Genomic DNA, 23299 nt, shown 5'->3' with positions numbered 1-23299 from the left:
CAGACATCAGTAGGAACTTTCATGTGTGGGTATTATTATTATTATTATTATTATTATTATTATTATTATTATTGCTATCTTACCAAAATGGCTTCTATATATATGTATAATATGAATTGCAGGGAAAGACTTATAAAATGTATTTAACTAACAATAATTTATTGAACTTATTTATATAGGACTATAATTGAAATAAGTACGGCAGCTCTAAAACCTGAATACATTTTGTCAAAATGCAACTATAAAGTAAATGTGTCCAAGAAGCCCCAAACCACCATATTTCTCAAGCACAGTGAACAAGTAATAATTAAACCAAGAGATCCATGCAGCAGACCCAAAACATTTTATACATGCCTTCAAACATAAGAATGAATATAAGAACAATTGCATAATCCCTGCCATTATTTAATTTTATATAATCTCCATGCAGTCAAAGTGATCTTCCAAAAGTAGTCCTTCAGATAAATTCTGTCATAAATCTCAAATGCTATGAACTAAAAACAGGTATGTGATACCTTCAATATTAACTATAAATTTTGATGAAGTATGATAGTCCCCAATTAGCATGACAACACTTCTAAATGTAAACAATAAAACATGGGTATTTAATTTAAATTGTATAATGAAAAATACACAAAATTTACAAGACAATTATTGGTATTATCCTATGCAATGGAAATCTGCCTGCACAATGGGACTTCCAGTTTCCTTCTCCCACCCTGGCATGCCTAAAAAATCTGCTCCAGAATGTCTCCCAACCTTCCAGAGCAGATTGTGTGCAGGAGTGTGCAGGGGGCTGCAACAGGGTGATGAACAAGAACACTAGCTGCATAAGAAAGCACTGCTTGCACTAACTGAATCTCACCCTCTGTCCAGCCACAGAAACACAATAAAATGTAGGCTGTTTGTATTATAATAAATGCATGTTCAATTAAATCAACATTTACTTGTAGGTAACTTATCTCAAATAAGTAGGGGCCAACTTTACATGTGCAGAAGCAATCTTTCAAACATAACAAAGGGGCATGAGTAAAAATGAGATACAGACTAAAGTATAATAAAATACAGATGGGAGACAGCTATGATCATTATGGCGGATTTTTCTCCACTTTGGTCCCACTCACTTCTAAACTAATATGTTCATATGTTGGTGTTAAACTGCCTGGTGATACTGTTCCTTCTTTATATTCTTTAATAAATAGATCAACAGTGAATATTAATTCCTTCCACTCCAGAAAAGTCAAATGTGCAAATTAATAAATTGTCTTGTTATAGTGTTATAGGTGAACACCCATAAAAACAGGATACTGTTATAAATTGGGGAGGGGGATTAGATTTTTATTTAATAAATGTATATCCTGCCTTCTAAATAATTTCTCACAAGGTGGTGAATGAAACATCTCTAAGATACTGGAAATTAATTACTTAACATTAAGTAAGAATTCCAAAGAATACAAAATTTCCTGACACATTCTTCCTCTCCTCTCCCTACAAGGAAATGAACATAAAATGAAGTATTATAAAATTACCAGGCAGGAATTGGCAATGTAGTCATTAAGCAAATAAAAATGGTTTGACTGTAGAGGAAACCTCTGTTTACAATCTTACACAGAATGCTTCTTTTAAAATAAAACTAAACAAGATATGAAGGTGACCTCATACCTGCTGTACAATAGTTGTTAATTCAAGACAGAGCTGTATGACATTGTTCCTTGTTACAGAATAATCTGTCACAGCAGCAAAAGGTGATCTGAAAAAATGAAAAGTTTAATAAAATGAAATCATGGTTTCTCTTTAAGTACTAAGTATACACAGACGACTTCAACAATAGCATTTATGAAAAACAAATATGCTACAGTTATATACAATACACCAGGCGTAGGGAAACTCAGCCCCCCAAATGTTTTGAGACCACAATTCCCATCATCCCTGACCACTGGTCCTGTTAGATAGGGATGATGGGAGTTGTAGTCCCAAAACACCTGGAGGGCCAAGTTTCCCTATACCTGTAATACACTGCTTTGCAAGCAGTTACAGTACAAGATCATTACATGTAGCCATTGCTGAAACTTATTCCTTTGAAGTGTTTTATATTCATAGAGTTCTATGACATTTTGAATTGTCAGAACTTAATAAGAGTATTATCATCCTATGGCTTTTGAAGTTTTCCAAATGGATAAAAAATGGCTATCTACAATATTTGTGTCTTTTGGAGAACATTGAAAGAGAAAAAATATCTTCTACCCTGAAGCTGCAACTAAATTTGAAGGGAGAAGATTAACCATACCCTCCAACCACTCGGCAAAACTGTTAATAACCAGAAAAGAAGAAACACATTGGTCCCCAAAGAGAACAAAATACAAGATAAATTTATATAAATGTTGTATATAATTATTTGTGTAGATGCAAATTCCTCTCATGCCATTCTTTGCTACTCTAATACAACATTATTTACATCCCAAGGCAGGAATGTTGCACCATTTATTGAACTGATTTAGGCTGCACTATGAAATACAGAACTATGATTGACCTTAAATGAAAGAAATGCTTTTTTCTTCATATAAAGGGACATTGGAAATTTTAATTACACAACTCCTACTAAGAGTGAATCTTTCTGCTTATGATCCTTGAACCTGAGGGACTCATTTGTTATTTTTTACTTCTACTACCCATATAAAAATCAGATGTGTACATGTGATAACCCTATCCCTCCCCCTCTGTAGTACCCCTTTTGATTAAGTTTACAAACACTGACTTCTCAAGGCCACCCAGCAAACTTTGTGACTGAGTAGAGATTTTCCTTTAGGTTTCCCAGCCCAAGTTACACCTGTAACTGGAACCTGCTGCATACTAATGCAGTGCCCAACGTTCCTCTGTTGCAATCAGTCAGGTATGCCCACCTCTGTGGTGCCCCATTACATTATCCTACATTTCTTTCCCCACCCCCAAACTAACATATAGCATTTCAAGGTCACTCAGCACATTCATTGGCTTGTTCTGGGGGGTGTTCAAAAGCCTTTTTGTACTTCTGCAAAACCTCTTTTGAAAACAGAGAGGAGGAGAGAGAAAATGAACATGAATATTTTAGCATGGGCACAATATTAACCACAACACATGCCAGAAACGTAGCACATTTCCCAACCATCATCAGTTATGTCTCCTCCTGGATTTTTCTACAGCACTAACAACAAGTCTACCCCATTCTGACTTGTAACTTCCATTCAAAGCACTTTAATCTTCACCATTATCTATATTATAAACTACCACAGTTGTTTGCCTTTTGAGCTTTTTAGCATGCTCTACTAGAATAAGGGGAAATGGGAAAAAAGATTTATCTCAGACAATCAGGTAAACAGTGTTTGGTTCTGGGGCTCTCATGAGTACTTTTCTATAAAATGACACAGCAGAGGATAGCTACAAAAAGAATCATGTGGAGTGAAATTCTAAGCCAGATTATTTAAAACCCTTTTATACATGACTTCCAAAGTATAAAGAATTGTATATTAAGACTTTCAAGACTCCATCTCAATGATATTTTTTAAAAGACATTTCTTTGAGACGCTCCTGGTCCTATACTTCAGGTTACATGGTTCTCTTCTCACCCTTTAAATTTGTTTCAGGTGGAAAGATGAAGCATTTGTAAAAATATTCTCCTGCCATCTCCCCTCACTTGTATTCAACACTAAAAGCATGGAAAGATGGAAAAAATAACAGAAATCTCAGAGGAAACTAGTGAGTTGAAGGAAGGGCGAGGTGTAATGCTGCTGCCAAATGGAGCAGATTTGAATACTGCACTGAAATGGCTGTTTCAACAGGTGGACCAGGAAAGAGTGAAGTGGTCCTAAAGAAAGCAAGTAAAAAAGAGAGAAGCTTATAAATATTCATCTCATTCTTTAACATACTCCATAGTGCATTAGCTTTGGAGGCTTTAGGGTTTTAGATTGGGGGAAGAATGAAGACAAAAATGAGACCACTGAAGCCAATTATGCAAAAAGAAAGCAGTATTACTTGGCATGAGAAGGAGGAAAGAACAGGATATATAAGAACAGTTAGCAACCACAGCTTCTAAAAAAACTTTCTTCCACAATAGTAGGTACACAAGATGGATAACTTTACTGTCCATGGTAAATCACTTTCATTTTTGCCCTTTGGTATCTTGTTAAAATGTTGTTATTTTGAGTTTCTTGCATTGTTGTATTTTAAGATTCATATACATGATTAGTAAGGTACCATGCAGTGCACAACCTACTATTCCAAACGCTGCAGCTGTTAAACTACAGTATTGGGCTCCTGATAACATATTGTAGATCAAATATCCTATTATCTTCTGAAAAACTGCAGGGTATTGAAGAGTAAATTTGTACAGCATATAGCTGTAGTCTAGACTAAGATACACGTTTCAGTGAAATAAAAATACAAATGTTTCAATGAAACAAATAATAAGAAACGAAGTACCAAGAACTGTCATTATTCTGCTCCTTCCTAATGGGTGAAGACATATATTCCAAATATGGCAGAAGTTGTTTCAACATACTTTCTTTGCATTGAGGATTTGTCTTCAGGAGAGAAAACTTGTGTTCAGACAGTTTCTACCACACTTGCAGATCCAGACCGAATATTGTGATAGTTCCTCTTTTTTTAAAGCAGGTAACTTTAACTTGCAGATATAACTTTATAATATAGAGTTAGAACTCTATAAACAGCATATGAACATGTAGGTGAATATGCATGACTAAAATGGTCATCCACGAAAGTCCTGAAATTACCTGTCTAGCCAAGCCAGGAGACTTTTTGCTGCTCCAATCAGATCCACCACTGAGGTAAGGAAATCATTTGGTAATTTTCTGCTGGTTCTGCCATCATAGTGACCACTTCTCCTTCTTCCCGTGATAAAGTTCTGAAGGTTTTTGGCAGACGCATTTAGCTTGTGAGAAAGTGTCTTTAGGTTTTCAGTTTCCAGTCCATAGTTCTGCATTTAAAAGAAATTGGGAAAACGGTTAGTTCTTCATCTTTATAGAAAGCACTAAAAACCCCCAAGGATGGTTAAAATCTAAGCATACATGGCAAACTGCTTTAAAAAGTCCTTGCATACTTTGTTTCCAAAAAATATTGACACAGACTTGGGTCTATATAATCTTTATCTAGGAAAACAAACAAGTGTACTTTTCTGATATCCTGTAAAGCAATTTTAAGCCTTTAATCAATTTAACCTCTCTATAGACCCACTTTCATCTGTGTGACATAAGAACTGAACTACTCTGTGAATACAGGAAACTGAATCTTGAATCTCATGTAGACTAAACTATATCTATTAAATGCAGAAGAGGTGGCCCTCTTCTTGCCAGGGGCTAACATTTTTTTATGTCCTCCAAGCCTGAAGCCAAAAGCCACATCTTTACAGCAACAGGTATGGTCATACTCATTTATAGCCAACATATTCATGTTGTATAACCATGTGGGTGGCAGATGATGCAGTACTGTCTTACCTCTTGCCTTCCTTTGAGTAGCTTTTATCAATGTGTGGATATTTCTAGGAAAAGCTTCCAATATGCTGTGAAGCTTATCCTTAAAATGTACTTAGTTAAGAAAACCAACTTTTTAAAAACTTTTTTTTTTTTGCTATTGTTACATAATACCTACCTACACTAAATCATCTTAATCCAGATGTAGCTGTGGCTTGCACTGTGCACATATGAGCTAGCTCATTTGTTTGAATAGATGGTTTTACTAAATGGAGCATAATCCAAAGTAGACACTCCTCAGATGTGTGGAGCAACCCTTACAAACAATAATTTTCATGGGTGGCATTCAATTAAGTTTCACTCACAGCCGATCTGTTTAAATTTATGAAAATGATTAAGTTAGATCCACTGATTTCAACAGGCCTACTCTGAGTAAGACTTAGTTAAATCCCACCTCACGTGTGTTATGCTTTGCAGAGTTTTAAATTGTGGTTTTGCCTTATTTGATTTACGGTACTTTAAATATTTCTTTGACAAATTACAATAAAGGTGGCATTTTAAGAAAAAAAGTTAATGCTTGCAACAAAATGCTGAGTTGGAACACTGGTGCTCAACTGGGCTCTGAACCATTACCTCTTTTGCACAAGGACCCCCCCCCCAGCATGTACACAGCTCATTTTTAAACTAAGGAAGGGAAAATGGGATTGCCGAATTATTTAAACATACACTATAAAAGGAACATATTTTTGTAAGTACAAATTTATTGGCTATAATATATGATAGCAATTATTATCCACAAAACTTGCTATTCGACTCTAAGAAAATGAAAGTTAAGGATGCCAAAAAATGGCAGAAGAATTGTGTCTCTCTGGGAGTATGTCTTCATTATATGTGCTCACAATTTATTCCGATTAACCTGGCAAAAGGGAGTCTAGGCTATAGCTATTATGAACAAAAAACAGCCCTGCTGGATCAGTGGACCCATCTAGTCCTATGTCCACTTCTCACAGAGACCAAACATATGCTTCTGAGGAAACCCACAAGCAAGCTTTCAGCAAAACACCACCTTTCCCATCAGTAGGACCTTTAGCAGCTGGTATTCAGAGGCACAGTGGAGGTAAATAGTAGAGGTAAAACAAACCCATCAGGGCTAGGAACCATTTATTGCCTTATTAATCCCTGAAATAAACCTTGTGTCACTTCTGCCCCCACTACCCTGTGTTATTAGTTACAGTAACTTTAGGAGAAATACAGACTGCTCAAAAGAATTGTAATACCTCACATCTAGCAAGTTTTGGCGGGGGGGTGGTGGTGGTGGCTATCTTTAGGCACATCTGGCTTATCAATTTGATAGAATGGTTGAGTTTCCCGCTTAAGCCTTTCACAGTCCTCAGTAGATGTGCAGGGACCCATAAATTAATTTCGGGCATGCACAAAATTCTGCTGTGAAATGGGGACACAGGAAAAACAGTGGGGAAGACTTCTGCTGTTTCTTTCTCCAGACTTCAGCACAAGTGAGAGCTCAGATCAGGCAATATGTGTTGCTGAGCCTTGTTTTTGATTAAAAACCTGAGAAACGTACCCTTGGGCAAGATGGCAAGTGGATGACTGAACATGTGAGAATTTTTTTTTTAAAAAAATCATTTAATGTGTCAACACGAATAGACGTTACTAATACTGCAGTTGTTGCATAAGGGATTGTTATTATGACCGGAATGTAATGGAAATTAATAAGATTCTGGAATGCAGAAATGAAGCAAATAATCAAGCCATCAATTCAAGCACGTAGGGGGCCACCTTATCTAAATTATATAATTTAGTACTTGGACAATTGGTATTAATAATTGTATTATAAATTGGTATTGCTATAATGAGACTATTATTGGATTGTAATTGAAAACTAATAAAAATTATTATCAGATTATGTGAGAAAAAATAAGAAGCCTTTAAATAATCTATAGCAATAAAGTGTCTCCATCTTATCATTCCACTTTATGCCACATAATGTACTGTTATGCTAGGTCTCTTTACCAAGGTAACTATGCCTTTAAAATAGGAAATCACTTTATAAAATATAATAATAATAATAATAATAATAATAATAATAATAATAATAATAATAATAATAATAATAATTTATTATTTATACCCCGCCCATCCGGCTTGGTTTCACAAGCCACTCTGCGCAGCTCCCAACAGATTAAAAACAGAATAAAACATCAAACATTAAAAACTGCCTTCAGGTGTCTTCTAAAAGTCTAGCTGTATATCTCTTTGACATCTGATGGGAGAGCATTCCACAGTGCGGGTGCCACTACCAAGAAAGCCGTCTGCCTGGTTCCCTGTAACTTCGTTTCTTGCGGGGAGGGAACCACCAGAAGGCCCTCAGAGCTATATCTCAGTGTCCGGCCTGAACGCCAGGGTGGAGACGCTCCTTTAGGTATACAGGACCGAGGCCATTTAGGGCTTTAAAGGTCAGCACCAACACTTTGAATTGTGCTTGGAAATGTACTGGAAGCCAGGTCCATTAATTGGGAGCAAAATCATAACTATCCAATGGTTGCCAGGCCCATTAATTACCAGAGTCAATTAAAATTCTCTCTGAGTAAAAACAGTTTGAACTGTTTATATACCACCTTTAATCCTATTACATACATATATAATTTTATTTGTATGCCACCTTTCCACAGTTCAAACCATGCTCAAAGCAGCTTACAACATGAAAAGAATTAACTACAACATAACAAATGTTATCATAAGCAATAAATAAAACATTAAAAATCCGCAACCAATTTTAAAATAAAGCACAACATGATCTAAAATAAAGATTAAAAGAACAAACAGCAACAAAAAGAGCAAAAGGTGAAATATAATTAAAATTGTAATCACTAATCCATCTGTTAACTATTATAAAGGACATGGCCATGTTTCCCCATGCATTACATGCACAACCAATTCAGAACCCGGGCAGCAGCTGTATGGCAATAGACGGCTCCACAACTGGAGTGCTATTGCCAATGAAATAGACTCTCCTCCCCATAGGATGGCTGGGCTTGTTGGAGAATGAGTCAAATCAAGCTCAATGCTGAAGTGGGGATGAGTGTGAATGTGAGAGACAAAGTCAGGCAAAGAGAACGTGTGCTATGGGGTTTCTTTGTGTGTGAGAGAAAGGGATGGGAGAGAACATAGTCTTATATGGAATTAGACCACTGTTCTATCTAGCTCAGTGTTTTCTATGTTGACTAGCATCAGCTCTCCAGGATTTGAGGCACGGGACATTTCTAAGCCCAACCTGGAGATGCCAAAGACTTTTCGCATGAAAGATAGATGCTCTACCACTGAGCTACAGCCGTTCCCCCTCCCTGGAGCATGTACTGTATGTGTGGCATGTTTGAATGCATATCTGCTAGCAGTGCATTCAGTGCATGCCAGTGACAGTGGGTTCAGGGTAGACACACTAATTTTGGAAGTGCTCACTTTCACTTGGTCACTACCATGCAGCTCTCAGAGGGTTGGCGAACATCAAATGCAGCCCTCGAGTCCAAAAAGGTTAGCCACCCCTGCCCTAGGCCTTCGTTGAATGCTTTCGCAGTCACATCATGCTGCTGAAGAAGCAGACTTTTCTCCACAAAAGTTCATGCCAAAATTTATACATAAGTAAGATTCCACAGTGCTCTTGGAATTTTGCTATAACAAATTAACATGGCCACTCTGAATTGGCATTCTTATGTGGAAACCTTTCAAAGAGGCTTCTTAGAGGTTAGCAATGTGGCACTACTCCAGCTGTGTATGACAAATCTTTCTTTTAAGAAAAGACTATTGATCCTATTCCCTGGTGCAGTTCCTTCCAAACCCTTTTTCTTACTGTCCAGACCACCAGTGACCGGAATACAGTCTTCACTTATTTAGAAAAGGTATAACTGCACTCTTAGCTTGGGGCTTTATCTTCAACGTAGAATGTAATAAAACTGTTATGTTCAGGATCCAAAACATGTCATGGCAATCAAGTCTAAGGTTCTTCAAGAAATCTCCTCACATATGCATATACTTATACTTCTAATCTGAGGAAAAGCTAGAAACAGAAGCTTTAGTAGTATTACAAACAGAAAAACGTGATGCAACTAAGGTTTGATTTCTCTCTTTATAGTGTGGATGTATGCTTATAAAAATGTGACCAACAAATTTGAAATGTAAGCTCTTATGTAAGCAATTGCACATCATCTTTCACAAGTGCAAGAAACCAAACAGATTCAGCTGTTGAACAAGTGGGCTAGCAAAACTAGTCATCACCTGCTGCATCATTCATTTTTTAACCTATGATTTATATTCTGGTCTGCATTCTGCTAAGGATACATAGATTCACTGAATAAAATACTGACTAGAAACTGAAGGCTATGTTCCAAATCAGTAAGCAGGCATATTATTACTACTGTCACTTCTGGTTTTTTCTGTATTAAAAGCTCAAGCTGTGTACAATGTTGTCAGATCCTTAAAGGTATGAATGCAGTTTCTATCCACAGTGTTTGTTCAAGTGAACAAATACATGTTCATGTTCACTTGTGGCTTTTAAAATAATTAAAACAGAAAGGTGATCATGTGGCTACTTTACTTAATTCTTTCCACAATCTATGGAATGGACTGCAATACCAATTTATCCAACTTCTGTAGATCTCCTATAAAATTAATATTATTTTACTAAATTCTCAGGCAACTGTGAAACTATCTATTGTTGAGATCAAAATAATTCTTTTACTTTCGTGCAGGTATAACATTGAGGCAAATGTGAAAAGGCAATGTGACATTTTGTAAGTATAATATGCATGTTGCTTTTACTAAAAGTACAAAGGATGAGAATATATTTTTAAAGCACAATAGTTTTTATTATAAACATCTAAGAAGCAAAGCAACAGCAGGGAGTAGGACTCAGGAAGCCTAATATATAAAATCTACAGAAGCAATTAGCTGAGTGCTGCTGCTATTTCTGCTCTTATAATAGGAGAGAAAGTTAAAAATCCAAGAGCTATGAAGCTAGGGTGTTATGAAGGCCATATTTTTCTTAATATCCAAGTTTAACAGTGTCACTTAAATGAAGATAGCTTTTTCTGAAGAGCGCTTGAAGTTCCACATGCAAAGAACATAATGTGCCTCAGGTAAAGTCTTGCATGTGTGATACAGTTATAAATTAACAATTTAGAATAATATTTACAAATTAAATCTATTTTTCAACACAACTCCAGCACAAAAGGAAAACAGAAGGAAGTTCTAGTGGAACAAGAGAATCAGCATTATTTTATTCTTTTTCATTTATTAATAAATACAGTCGTACCTTGGATCTTGAATGCCTTGGCTCCTGAATGATCGAAACCCGGAAGTGATTGTTCCGGTTTTTGAATGATTTTCGGAAGCCGAACGTCCGGCGAAGCTTCCGCAGCTTCAGATTGGCTGCAGGAGCTTCCTGCTGCCAATCAGAAACTGCATTTTGGTTTCTGAACATTTTGGAAGTTGAACAGATTTCTGGAACGGATTCTGTTTGACTTCCAAGGTACAACTGTAAATGTGTACTCAGTCTTACGTCTGGGTTTTTTAGGGAGGAGTAGTACCTCTGCTGGGGGACACGTCGTGCACCTTCTTGCTTATTTTGTCCACCTTTGGTTCTCACCTGCACTCAGCACTCACCTGTGGCTCCCATAACCTGTAAGCATGTGACAGCAGCGACACCCCAGGAATAGCTTTGATTGGCCGGCTAAACCAGGTGAGGGTAGTCAATGGGTCTCAAACCCTCAATGAGTTAGGGATTTCCCCTGCAGGTGAAGACAGGCTCCAGTGGATTGAGTGACAAGACCAGTAGTGGGTCCAACAGTTAATAAGGTGGTTTCTGCATATGCTGTAGATGGGGTTCATCAACCTGAAAAGATAGCTCATCTAGAAGAAAAACTCTGACCCTAAACCTCCACTGATTTGCAGGATATCTTCAGGAGAAGAAAAGGCTAAGTACTAAACCCTACACAAATATGGAGTGGAGACCCTAAGACAGTTGGATGGCACCTTGTATGCTTTCTTCTGGCAACTCTTACAGCCAAGCTGGTGCCAAACATATTGCTCTGCTTTCCTTTGGACCACACCAGCTGAGCGGGGGAGATTTTGTCACTGGGGAGGACATTTGGTGCTGCTAATGCAGCAGTTTAACTTCACCCCCAGAAGGCACACTCCATTGTCTCTTGAGACAGATGAGTGCCAACAACAACAACCCAGCCTTTCAGGGGGAAAACCTCCCAAGGTGGCCATATTTTTGTTACTTTTTGCTCCATAGTCCATAAAAAGGACCTCTGACAAAGACTCTCCTCCTGCAAGAGAGGGGAGTGGTTGCAGTCGGGATCCGGACCACGCCTCAAGCAGGGGGCGTTTGCCCCCTGCCTCCCCTCACCTCACCTGGCTGGCGCCCACGCCCATGGGCAGGCACCCAACCAGGTGCCTGCGAGGGGGCGTGTTTAGCAGCTTAAATTGCTGCGGCGCCATCTTCCCGGCCTCACTCGTCGTCGTCCCGTCGCGAGTTACCCACCCTCCACTCCCTTAGAGTTCAGGGTCTCAGTCTTCTTTTGGCCTTGCTATGGACCTTAGGTTGGTCACCCTGGTTGTCCGGGGGGCCTGGTAGGAATTTTTCCATTTGGCATTAGGCTTTTTGGTTTTTTCGCCTACCTCGTAGCAATCGTCACAACTTTCGTGGTATTGGTGGGTAGGTTAGGCATTGGAATAATGTGTTGTGGTGTGTCAAAGGGCTAGGTGTGGCCATCGCCTACGCCTTCAATTTTTGGGTATTTCGTTAAAAGGAATCTGGCGGTCATGTATTCTGTCCGATGCCTGAGTGGCGGGAGGCCATGGCACGACCCTCGGTGACATCAGGGGAGAGCCTATAGTTGGATTAGCATCAACAGGCTCCACCTACTGGTGAATAACCCCCCTTGTTTTAGACTCACCCCTCTCTGAGGGGGTGGAGTCAGCTGACGTAATCCAATGCCTAAGCCAATACCTTTTCACTTGCTGTAATCAATAAAGTTGTGGCCTTTTCTTGCCCATTAACCTTATATCTCGTGTGCTATGTTTTGATTCCACTATGCGGGGACCGGGTCCTCGAACCGCAATTAAGTCAAGTCGCGAACCACTCTGGGGTTGTGGCCCTCACCTTGCTTTAAAGGCCAAGGGAGCCAGTGTTTGTCCGCTTCTGCAGACAGTTTTTCTGGGTCATGTGGCCAGCATGACTAAGCGGCTTCTGGCGAAACCAGAGCAGCACACGGCAACACTGTTTACCTTCCCAGCAGATTGTTACCAATTTATCTACTTGCACTGTGTGCTTTTGAACTGCTAGGTTGGCAGGAGCTGGGACCGAACAATGGGAGCTCACTCCATCGCAGGGATTCAAACCACCGACCTTTTAATTGGCAAGCCCAAGAGGCACAGTGGTTTAACCCACAGCGCCACCCCCATTCTGCTCCATATTCCATACTCCTCTCCTATTCTTTGCTTAATTGTAACAAACTCTTAAGTCCCTTGAATTTATTACCTACTACTTAGACCTCAAATGCAACCAGGGCCGTCTTAAGCATATGCGGCGCCAGGGTGCAAAAATCCACCCGGCACACCCCTCCCCAGGTTGCCCAGAGTTGTCGACCTTGTCGACCTTGTTGACCTTTGCTCAGGAAAAGAAAGCAGGAAACATAAGGAGCCCAGCCCAACAAACCAGCCCGAGGCATCAACGTTGGGCGCCTTGTGGTGTAAGCAGCATGTGCTGGGTGGGCCTCTCCATGACCCTACACCAATCCCAGACACGCCCTCAGCACCTCGCTCGCCCGCAGCAGAGCAGTTCCCATATCTTGTCTCTCCGCCTCCTCACCCTTTACCTCTCCCTTTTAATTTTAACCAGGTATTCAAATACATAATTTGAACTGCAGGCTCAGTTCAAAAACATGTGAAGTAATTGATAGACTCTGGGTACTAGTAAAATGCTTTTTCTAAACAAGATGTAATCATAAGTAGTCTTGAAAAGTCCCCAAAATAAACTCTATACAAAACCAAATTTCTCTTAAGGCAACTGCAGGTTCTAGTGCAAGCCTTAAAAATGCAAAACACATGCCCAGAGGTCTGTTGAACAGCACTGGCAATAACATCAAATTTTGAGAGATATCACAGATCAATTCTCATCATGCTGACTAGCCTCCTCAATTAAAATTCAGTTTTGTAATACTGTAACAAACTGGCACATTGAAACTGATGTGATTAAAAGTGGAGGATTCTAGATTGATGTGGTAATTTAAAGAACATTTGTGGCATTCAAACTGCAAAAAAACATCCTGACAAAAATTGTCTCTCTTGCCACCCAACAATCTATCACAAAGACATTTACCAATGCACAGAGCAAGTCAACTGCTTCTAAGATGAGTTCTTGATGACCAATTCGAGTAACCCCCAGATCCTCCAGTTCTTGATGAGTGATACGTAGCAATTGATCTCCACCAATCTTTTCTCTCTCAAAATTCTTGATATATTGCTGCAGACAATCATCGAGACCTAAAACAAAAACAAACAAAAAATGTGTGAAGGGAAGAATTATTTTTCTGTATAAATGAAATAAGGGGAAATCTATATTAGACTGAAGAATTTAAGCAAAATGTTTCACAAACTGATCAACAGAGATTTGAACATTTGGATGAATATGGAAGGAAATGGTTGGAATCAAAATTCTTGTATAAAATTCTTTAGCTTTGTTGAAGCAGTAGTCCACTAATTTGTTCTCACACATATTCACCTTAAAGCCACATACCTTTAAACCCTAGTTTCAAACTAACTTTCAGAAGTGCTAATACTGACTGCAGTATTAGAATTTACAGTAGAATTTATGCAGAAACAATAAGGAATGGAGAAAATGAAGGCTCAAACCCATTGCCCAGTCCCTGCTAAATATGGTTAAGAGGTCAGCAATGTTAAGTTTGTCTGCACCTGGCCTATGTTGTTTTCTCATTCCTTGTACCATGCTCACTTTTATCACAACATATTAGCTCATTTCATGCTGGTTTCATTGTCATGTCTCAATTCTGTTTTAAATCCTTCTTAATTCTTCAGCCAGAACACCATGCAAACACCAGTCCCATACAAAGGCACGCATGACACTTGACTATACAAATAAAAGCATAATTTTATGCATGTTTGACACTTTTTTCACTTTTAAAATGATATAATTGTGGTTCAATGATAATACTACTTAGTATTATGTAAGTCTTTTAATGCTGGTCTTCAGGTGAACCTCACAAATTTAGCTGAATTTACCACACAGTCACAAATGCTGTTATTCAACCTAAAGCTTGGGCCTCTGGGTACTAGAACTGCTGATTTGCTAAAAAAATTAAGTGATTTGCACTTGAAGTAACTCAGTCTTCATGCTAAACAGTAAACTATTAAAACAGAACCCACAGTATGAAAAATGTTGGAAACTTTGGAATAAAAGTAAACTTTGATACAAAGAACTACAAGAAAATAAAAGAATATGGTCTGAGCATTATATAACGAATGGCCATTATGTAAAATATAATAAATAAAAATTTGGCATGTTTTCTTCATATTTGATACCAGAAATCTTTCTGACATACGTAGTAAAGAAATCTCTCAAACATTGCTTTCAAATCTGAAAATATCCACTGAAAACAGAACACAGACTAGTTGACGTAATCTTAAATGTTTGGTAGTGTCCTTTGTCAAGAGGGATGGGTTGATGCAAAATGTGAAGGTTGCTTGCTTCAAAGAGCAAATGCCACATTAAAGGCAGCAGACCCTCTTCACACAGTGGTTATGTTCACACCAAGTGTGTAGTTTGCCTTATCAAGAATGTGCTTCTATAGTTTTGTGGAGTGAGCAATCCCAATTTCAGTTCAACATTAATTAAACTATGTCAACTTTCCTCAACCTGGTGCCCTCAATTCTAGTTCTAGGCCACAATTCCCATCAGCCACTGCCATCATGGCCTATGGTCATGGGTGACAGAAGTTGTAGTCAAAAACATCTGGAAGGCACCAGCTGGAGAAGATATGCTACAAATATAGAGCAGTATGCAGCAAATGAACAAGAGAAGGATGTCCAAGCAACACAAATAACTACAAGACTATTCAAAAAGTGTTCAAATCCACAGAAGTAGGAAACTGCCCAATGCTATTTTCCCATCCACCCCATAGAAAAAAATCCCTGCCAAACCAAATTTGCTGACATGAATCCATTATTAATTCCAACACCCTGTGAGTTTGTCACAGATTATCAGCATTAAATGGGGAAATAAGCTTTCCTGATCCCAGTATGAGGATCAAAAAATCACAAATACATTTATCATACTTTTGGCCAATACTATCTGAACTTTCTTGGCTGTACTTTGCCTCATGAGATACACACACCTGAAACCAAGTGGACATGGTTGGTATGCAAGAACATTATACTAAGCAGGTCCAATTCCAGGCTTAAGAGGGCCTTTGGCCTAATGCCCCCACCAGCAAGCCAGTGAGGCCTTACTTGGCAGCAGGCTGCAATGGTACCCTCATGAGTGCTAGTATTTCAGAGCCATCACTTAGATATCATCCAACTATCTGGAGTGCCCAACACAGCATCACTCCAGAGCATTATGGCTGGCACTAGAACAGATACTACAGGGCACTGTAGGAAATTAAACAATAGGGTTCATTGGAGCCCTGGAAAAGCAGGGCCCTGGGTAATAATCAGCAGTAGAACCTCCTAGATTCCCAGCCACTGCCCCAAGATTATGAGTTCTGATGCTGCACCTCATACAGAGTCCAACTGTACTGGCCCTTCTAGACAGACATGGTCTCACCCTTCCACCTGATCTCCAATGAACTAAAATTTCCAGGGCCTTATTCATGCAGGGAATATTGTCTACCACTCAGCTATCATCAAGGTTGGTGACCTAGAATCAAGTAGGTGGTATTTCCATATCAGCATCAGACCCCTCCTGGAAGAGTGTAATGTTGCCTCATATAATGAGATAGCTATATCAGTGGTGAGAAAAGGCACACCACAAGCATTACACAAAGGCGTTTCGCATAATAAGTGTACTGTGATTACCAACAATGATATAAGTCTTAAGAAGTCAGAAAGCTGTTGCACCTATAACCAGTTTATGGAATTCAGATGTGCATGTGTGCTGAATAAAGCATCTTAACTATATTTTTAGGTAAAAGACAAATTTCATTCATCAAAACTTAATACGTGAGACATGCATTAAATCCTAAGACATCTGTTCTACAAGCAAGTGTTAAATACTTGCAAGTAAAATAATAGCTGTCATTTTGAATAAGTTAGTGCCATAAATTAACATTTTATCATCCTTTTTTTTTAACTAAATATTAAAGCTCTTTTGATGCTCATGATTTAATTACTGCACTGAAGTCCTATTTCAACAACTGCAAAATGCAATCAGGTGGGACAGATTGTTCTTGATCTTATGTCAAAACTTGTGTGATTTTAATATAACAACTTGATGGTAATGTTACAATTACAATGCATCACTGGAATAGAAATTTATTTCTTCCATGAAACAGTTGCTTTACGATAAGAGAGCTAAGTATCAATTATTTCTGAACGCAATAGGAAAATAAGGGTAAGGGTTTTGACCTAGCAACATATGCAATGACTTTATAACAGGACAAGCACTGTTCAGCAATTTCATGGTTGAACATAATAAGAGTCTCTGTTCCCTTCCCCCCAGTAAGTTGTTTAACGATTTGGTCATTTCCAAGATACAGCTGTGCAAACAATATTTCATGTCTAGCTAGTCATCATTGTGTCTTAGTCCTTAGCTTACCTACCTCTCTCACACACTTCCTGGGCAGGGCAGTGATGAGAAAAATCAAGTTACACACATGTACTGGCAGATATAAATGTTGAAAATATTCTAAAGATCAAGTCATGTAATAATTTTATTACCTTTCAGAATCCTTGTACAAGTCAGCCATATTAGGCTATAGAATCTTAGGGGTTAGCCACTCGCTTTCAAAAATTAAAGTCACTGAATAAGTAAATGAGGTTGTTTCTTTCAAAATGAAGGAGGCCTTTAGACCAAAAAAAGCATATGAACACACAATAATTGATTGATTGATTTTAAAAGAATTATTTGGGGCATCTTAACTGATACTTGTGGATCATATTTTGGAAGTGTTTTTAACATGGTAAGATTTAGTTCAAATGAAAATGTTCAATCGCCTAAGAAAAAATCATGTATATGAGAAAAGTTCCAATTTCAGTTCATACATAGGTACTACTAAATGTTATAACCAGTAATTCAAAAACAGTTCCTGACAGTTTCCAAACAAAGACCAAAACCTCCTCCTGGGAGCCATCATGCCAAATTGGGCACCAATATTGTCAGAAGCATCCAAATTGGTGCAGTTTGTAACTGTCAGACCAAACTGGATGATGTCACATGAAATTTAGGAAAAATATATTCATTGGCATACAAATCAGCATGGTTTGGAACAGTTTGTTCTGCCATCTTGATTCAAAATGGGGTCCCACCATTTCTAAAAGTAAACCAAGGGCTGCTTCCTGATCTCAGTAAAAGTCTTGCCAAATTGGATGACAATATATTCAGAGGCATCCAAATCAGTGCTGTTTAGAATGGATCAGTCCACCATCATGATTCAAAATGGTGTCTGTCCAAACATAGGCCAAAAACGCACTCATTGATCTTAGCAACCGTCACATCAAATAGGCCATGTTAACTCCATACGCATCAAAATTGCTGCAGTTTGGAACATTTCAGTCCACCATCTTAATTCAAAATGGTACACAATGTTAATCAAACATAAACAAAAATTGGCTTCTCCACTTTGGGAACTGTCACACTAAGTTTGGCAACCATATCACAAAAGGAATTCAAATACATGGAGAACAGACCAGGGAGAAGAGTCGGTGGAAGAAGACTGGAAGAAATTTAAAGATTATTTACAGAAATATTGCAAAATTAATGAATGTTAGAATGATGTCAGAATGAAGTTAAGTGGTTTAAGCAGCAATGTTATAAAGGTGTATGTAAAAATGGATTGTTAACAGGTGAGAATCCAAAGTTATAATATATTATGTTAAAGGACTAAGATAAAAACAAAGAGGGAAAGAAGTTGCTGAATTAACTAACTGAATTGGAATACAAAAAAGGGAGGCGTGAGGAGGTCAGGGAAACAAGGAAATGAATGTAAGGTATGGAAAGACTGGTGTATTTTTTTAGTGTTTTTTATCTTTTTTGTATTTGTATTTTTTCTTTTGTCTTTCTTTTTCTTCTTTTTTTAATTCATGTAATTCTTTTTTTTTGAAACTTTAATAAATATCATTTTTTAAAAAATCAAATGCATGGAGAACAGACAGACGGGCAAAATATATAGCAGACATACAAAATTGCATGGAAATCTGTAAAAATACAAACTGCATGGAAATCTGAAGAAAAAAAAATTAAGAACTATACAGGAAACTTACATAATTGTTGAAATTCCCAGAATCTCAAAGCGTTTGTATACAAAGCTAAGGATGCAATTCTTGTGATACTGACACATTCTAAATATCAGTCTAGCTAGGGAGGGGGAACACTTCTTATATATTCTTATATATATGTAGAAATAAAATTATTAATAGCATTAACATTTACTATTACTAAGCACTGGAAACATAGCAGTTAGCTTTTGTAGTATGACCGGCTTCATTAAGATTTGCAGGATTTTGATAACTGTTGGGGGAAACCCTCATTATATAAGGCAATCAATATATTAGTTTAAAATATTATTGTGCTTAACATTGTTTCCTCAAATAGTAAAAATAGTTAAAGTGTAAAACAGCCCAAATGCATTGTGTCCTGTGTCATAGGGTTGTTTTGAAAATCCAACATATCTTGTGAATAGCATGGTCAATACACAGATACTTTAGGAAACTAACAGCCTTCCAAATTTACTGACCCAATGCCCATTCTTAGACATTTCAAGCAGCAGTTTTGTTTAGCCCTGGTTCCTTATGTAAAATATCTCAATCTGAAGCTGAGAATTTGGGCATGCAAAAATATATATGACATGGCAGTTATGTTTTCCTCAAATTGGTTAACACTGTCCAGGGGAACAAGCCCATACCCTGCCCCATGGCCTGCATTGGGTATTGATCATTGCAGGGTTGTTCTTAAGTGAGAGGCCAAAGGTTTTAGTCTCAGCCTATGAAGCTCATGTATTTATCTATACTTCTTCACTTTTCTATTCAATAGTATTATTTGCTGAACATCAATAAACATACATATATGACTTGTATACAATGTATCTGTAACAGTTGCCAGACCTGTTGCTGAGGAAAGGGAATGCCGGATGAAACAATGAACACCACGTGAAATTTTATATTAAGTATCGTAGAAAGGGTTAGAGATTGAAAATATTATGCCTGTATACCAGAGTCATGTGTGATAAGTGATGGTTTTGCTAGTAAAACCAATAACTTCTGAAATTATTGCTGTATTTTTATTGTGAGTATTGTGCTAATGTTTGTTTGTTTATCCCCAAGTGTTTCTTCCAACCATCCCAGCTTAGTCTTGCATGTTAAACAATGGCCAAAAGAGTGGTCTTCTGCTGCTTATCAGTTTGTGCCAAATTTGTTGTTTGCTTATTAATGTTGAAAACTTCACCTAACGTATGCTAACCATAGTTTTTAGAGCAGTATTTTTGTTCTTATATATTATTTATTAACAAGCATATACTTTAAGTAATATGTTAAAAAATAATACCAAACTATATCAGTAGCATTTAGTATTGGCGTGTGTTAGAAGTTAGCTGACACACAAAGCAAATATATGAGTTTTAGGTCTATGCAAGCAACTAGATACAATGCTAAGCAAATAATAATCATAACAGAAGCAGAAGCAGCTGGGTTCTTTATAACAAAACCGAAACCTGATTGGGGCTATTTGAAGCTTATAATAAATCTCATGTGTTTGTTTTATTTGTAGGCCCAATCAATGGACTAGGTTTATGGAAGACATAACAAGCAATAACCACACAGAAACACACAGAATAATATTGTGAAAAGACAACATATTTACGAACGATATTTCTGTTCTTTCTCAGCTTGACTGATAGTCATTGAAAGAACAAAATATCACTGCAAATGCCAAATCACACCTCTTAAAGTCTCTTCTCCACAGATCATTTTGTTGAGAGCCAGCTGGCAGCAAGAGTCATGTTCTCTTTCCCCTATCCTCCAAGGTTCTGTTAAGGAGGAAGGCCCCTTTCCTAAGGCCAATTTTCTAAGCCTGCCAGATCACTTCTTTCTGAGAGTGAAATGCCAAATGCCATTGCTCCTCTCCCCATTTTTCTGCTCCAAACTACACAACCACAACAGAGACTACTATTTCAGCTAGCTCAAAGGTGGATTAATTCATGTGAAGGACTGGATCAGTGGAAAGCTAGGAAAACACAGTAAAACCAGATTGCTTTGGAACAATAACTACTATAAAGCAATGCAATAGTTGAATTGATCCTGTTTTTTTGTTACCTGAAAATTACAATTTGCTAATTGCAAGAACAGTTCAAATACACTTTTTCTATTAAGTATATCTAAAAATATGCTAATATCCTGACTTAGTAATATGAAGAATATCACCTGTGATATATATTCATTTTACAGAAAATGAACACAAAAACAAAATTAAACAAAAATCTAAATAATTCCTGACAATATGCATTTAATCATCACTTCAAAACAGAATGTATAACTTATCAGACTTTAGAAAATGCTTTGAAGCTCTCTCAGTTATTCCATAACTACACTGATGAATGACATACACATAGCTCACATCTGTCAAGGGCATCATTTCCACTTACAATTATCATTATCCAAACTGTCCTCCCTATCATGTTAACTTCCACTCATGTTGTCATGTACCTTCAAAATACATGTTTGATAGCTGTGTAGAATCACTTTGCAGTAATATACTGGCACTCAAGTAATTTCCACAACACAAGATATCAGCTGCAAAACTATTTCAGCAACAGGTGGTTTATCTGGGAGACTATTAATACCTTACCCTCCTCCATAGTCCAATCAAATAATATTTCAAGGCTGGGTATCAGCAGTTTCAGATCTCTTGTATCACAAAACAGCATAGTGATAAGCACATATTTCAGTTAATTGTTAGTCCATCTAGTTCAATAACTTAATCCTAAAATCAAAGACAGGAAAGATTGGGGGGCCAAGTACCAGTGCTCTTGCTAGATTTATGATGGCACAATACTTAAAATTTATGAAAGTTACTCCCCAGCCATTCATATGTAGGAAATAAGCATCACACCTATGTTAATTATAAATTACAAAGTGTTATAAAATGGTCTTGAGTCATTCATCCATGTTTTCTTATTGCTTCAGGGCAAATGTTGACATTTCCATCATTACATTCCCTACTGTCATGTTCTTCATGCATTCAATATTGAAGAACAAGAGAGCAAGACATTAAATACCTGGCTTGATTTATTTATTAAGATACATAATAAGGTCAGCCCTTACAAACAAAGGCAGGCTCTTTTAAAGATTCTGATAGTCCAGGGTCAAAATGTTAATTTGAGCCCTTCTGTACCTCACTGCACCATGGGTCAATGTAATTTCACCCCTCAACTTGGGTGGGGGATTAAATATGCATATAATTCCACCCAAAAAAGTCTATATTTGATATCAGAAGCAGTATGTTAAGATGCTATGCCTCTCAGTTCAAGGACAATATTTATGACAGATTCAATTGCAATGTATGCCAGGGTGTATCCAGAAAAAGTATTGAAACCCAATTCAATAAATTTATTGGGGTCCACTGTAATTTGTACACACAGCTTGCACTGATACATGCATTGGAATTTGGAATTTGTGAAAATAGTGTGTGCTGCTACTACATACCTGTGCATTGTGTGCATACTTTGTTACTGTGAGCTACATTCCATCAAATTTAGAAGCCTACACAGAAAATAATCAGAAGTGGAAATTTTACAGCACTGTTGCAGAAGAGTGTTATATGCAAGCTTCACACAGGAGACAAAACTTTCTTTGGAGTGAGGGATGCAGCTGCCATTGCATGCGTGGAACAGACTTCCACTTCCTCTCTTCCTGCAGCTACCCACACACCCTCAGAATCAGCTCCAGAAGGTTAGGAGACCCTCCAGGTTTTCAGGGCATGCAGGAGGGGCATAGGAAGAAGAAGAAATTCTGTTGGATTAACAGAACCTGCTTACTCAGAGTTGCAGGCAACTCATAGTTAAGGGAGCACACTTCCTCCTTATCAATTCAATTTAAAAATAATAAATGAGGTTCTTCTCGGTAGGAGAGGAGCTGCAGGATTTAGTGCAAGATCCTCCATGCTGCAACCTGGAAGCCTTGAACAGCTTGAAAGGAAGCTCCCTGGATCTGTAGTCCTTTCTCAAAACACTGCACCACAGCCCAAACAGTCCTCATTGTCATTAAAGGTCTGCAGTATATTCCAGAAATGTCACAGCAGAAGAAGTCACAAAATAATTCTTATGTATTATTGTAATATATTTATAATATTAGGACATCTCACAGTGCTTTTTCCACATAAGGTTTATGTTGTAACAATTCAAATAATGTACACTGCTGCATATTAGATCTAATCAGAAGTCAGATAAACAAACTTTTAATAACTGATATTATAACAGCTTGTGTAGCCAGGAAATTATAAAGCTGCATGGCATAAGGCTATATTAAAATTCATTACAATGGTATGCCCTGGCTTAAGTTATACCTTTGAAGCCTACAACAAAATTTACACA

At 37.7% G+C, this 23299-nt stretch overlaps 1 protein-coding gene across 10 annotated transcripts in view; it reads right to left on the bottom strand.

Annotated features, from left to right (window-relative positions):
* Window positions 1-23299, bottom strand: part of CNKSR2 (connector enhancer of kinase suppressor of Ras 2) — a 242220-nt gene that overhangs the window by 103261 nt on the left and 115660 nt on the right. For 9 of the 10 annotated variants that reach the window (XR_014009533.1, XM_081199417.1, XM_081199413.1 and 6 more), the window contains 3 exons: window positions 13861-14024; window positions 4767-4969; window positions 1663-1750 (listed from right to left, as the gene is read on the bottom strand). Coding sequence is in view for 9 of the 10 variants with exons in the window: in XM_081199417.1 (XP_081055543.1) it covers window positions 1663-1750; window positions 4767-4969; window positions 13861-14024 (455 nt within the window). In the remaining variant the exon portion in view is untranslated. Of the gene's footprint in view, window positions 1-1662; window positions 1751-4766; window positions 4970-6528; window positions 6691-13860; window positions 14025-23299 lie in introns of those variants that run through there. The other variant, XM_081199412.1, reaches the window with a different exon arrangement.

The sequence above is a fragment of the Podarcis bocagei genome (genome assembly GCF_964188305.1).
Source record: "Podarcis bocagei genome assembly, chromosome: 6".
In the NCBI taxonomy this organism is placed as follows: Eukaryota; Metazoa; Chordata; class Lepidosauria; order Squamata; family Lacertidae; genus Podarcis; species Podarcis bocagei.
The sequence above is the reverse complement of the archived record's forward strand: the minus strand, read 5'-3'. Positions and strand labels throughout refer to the sequence as shown.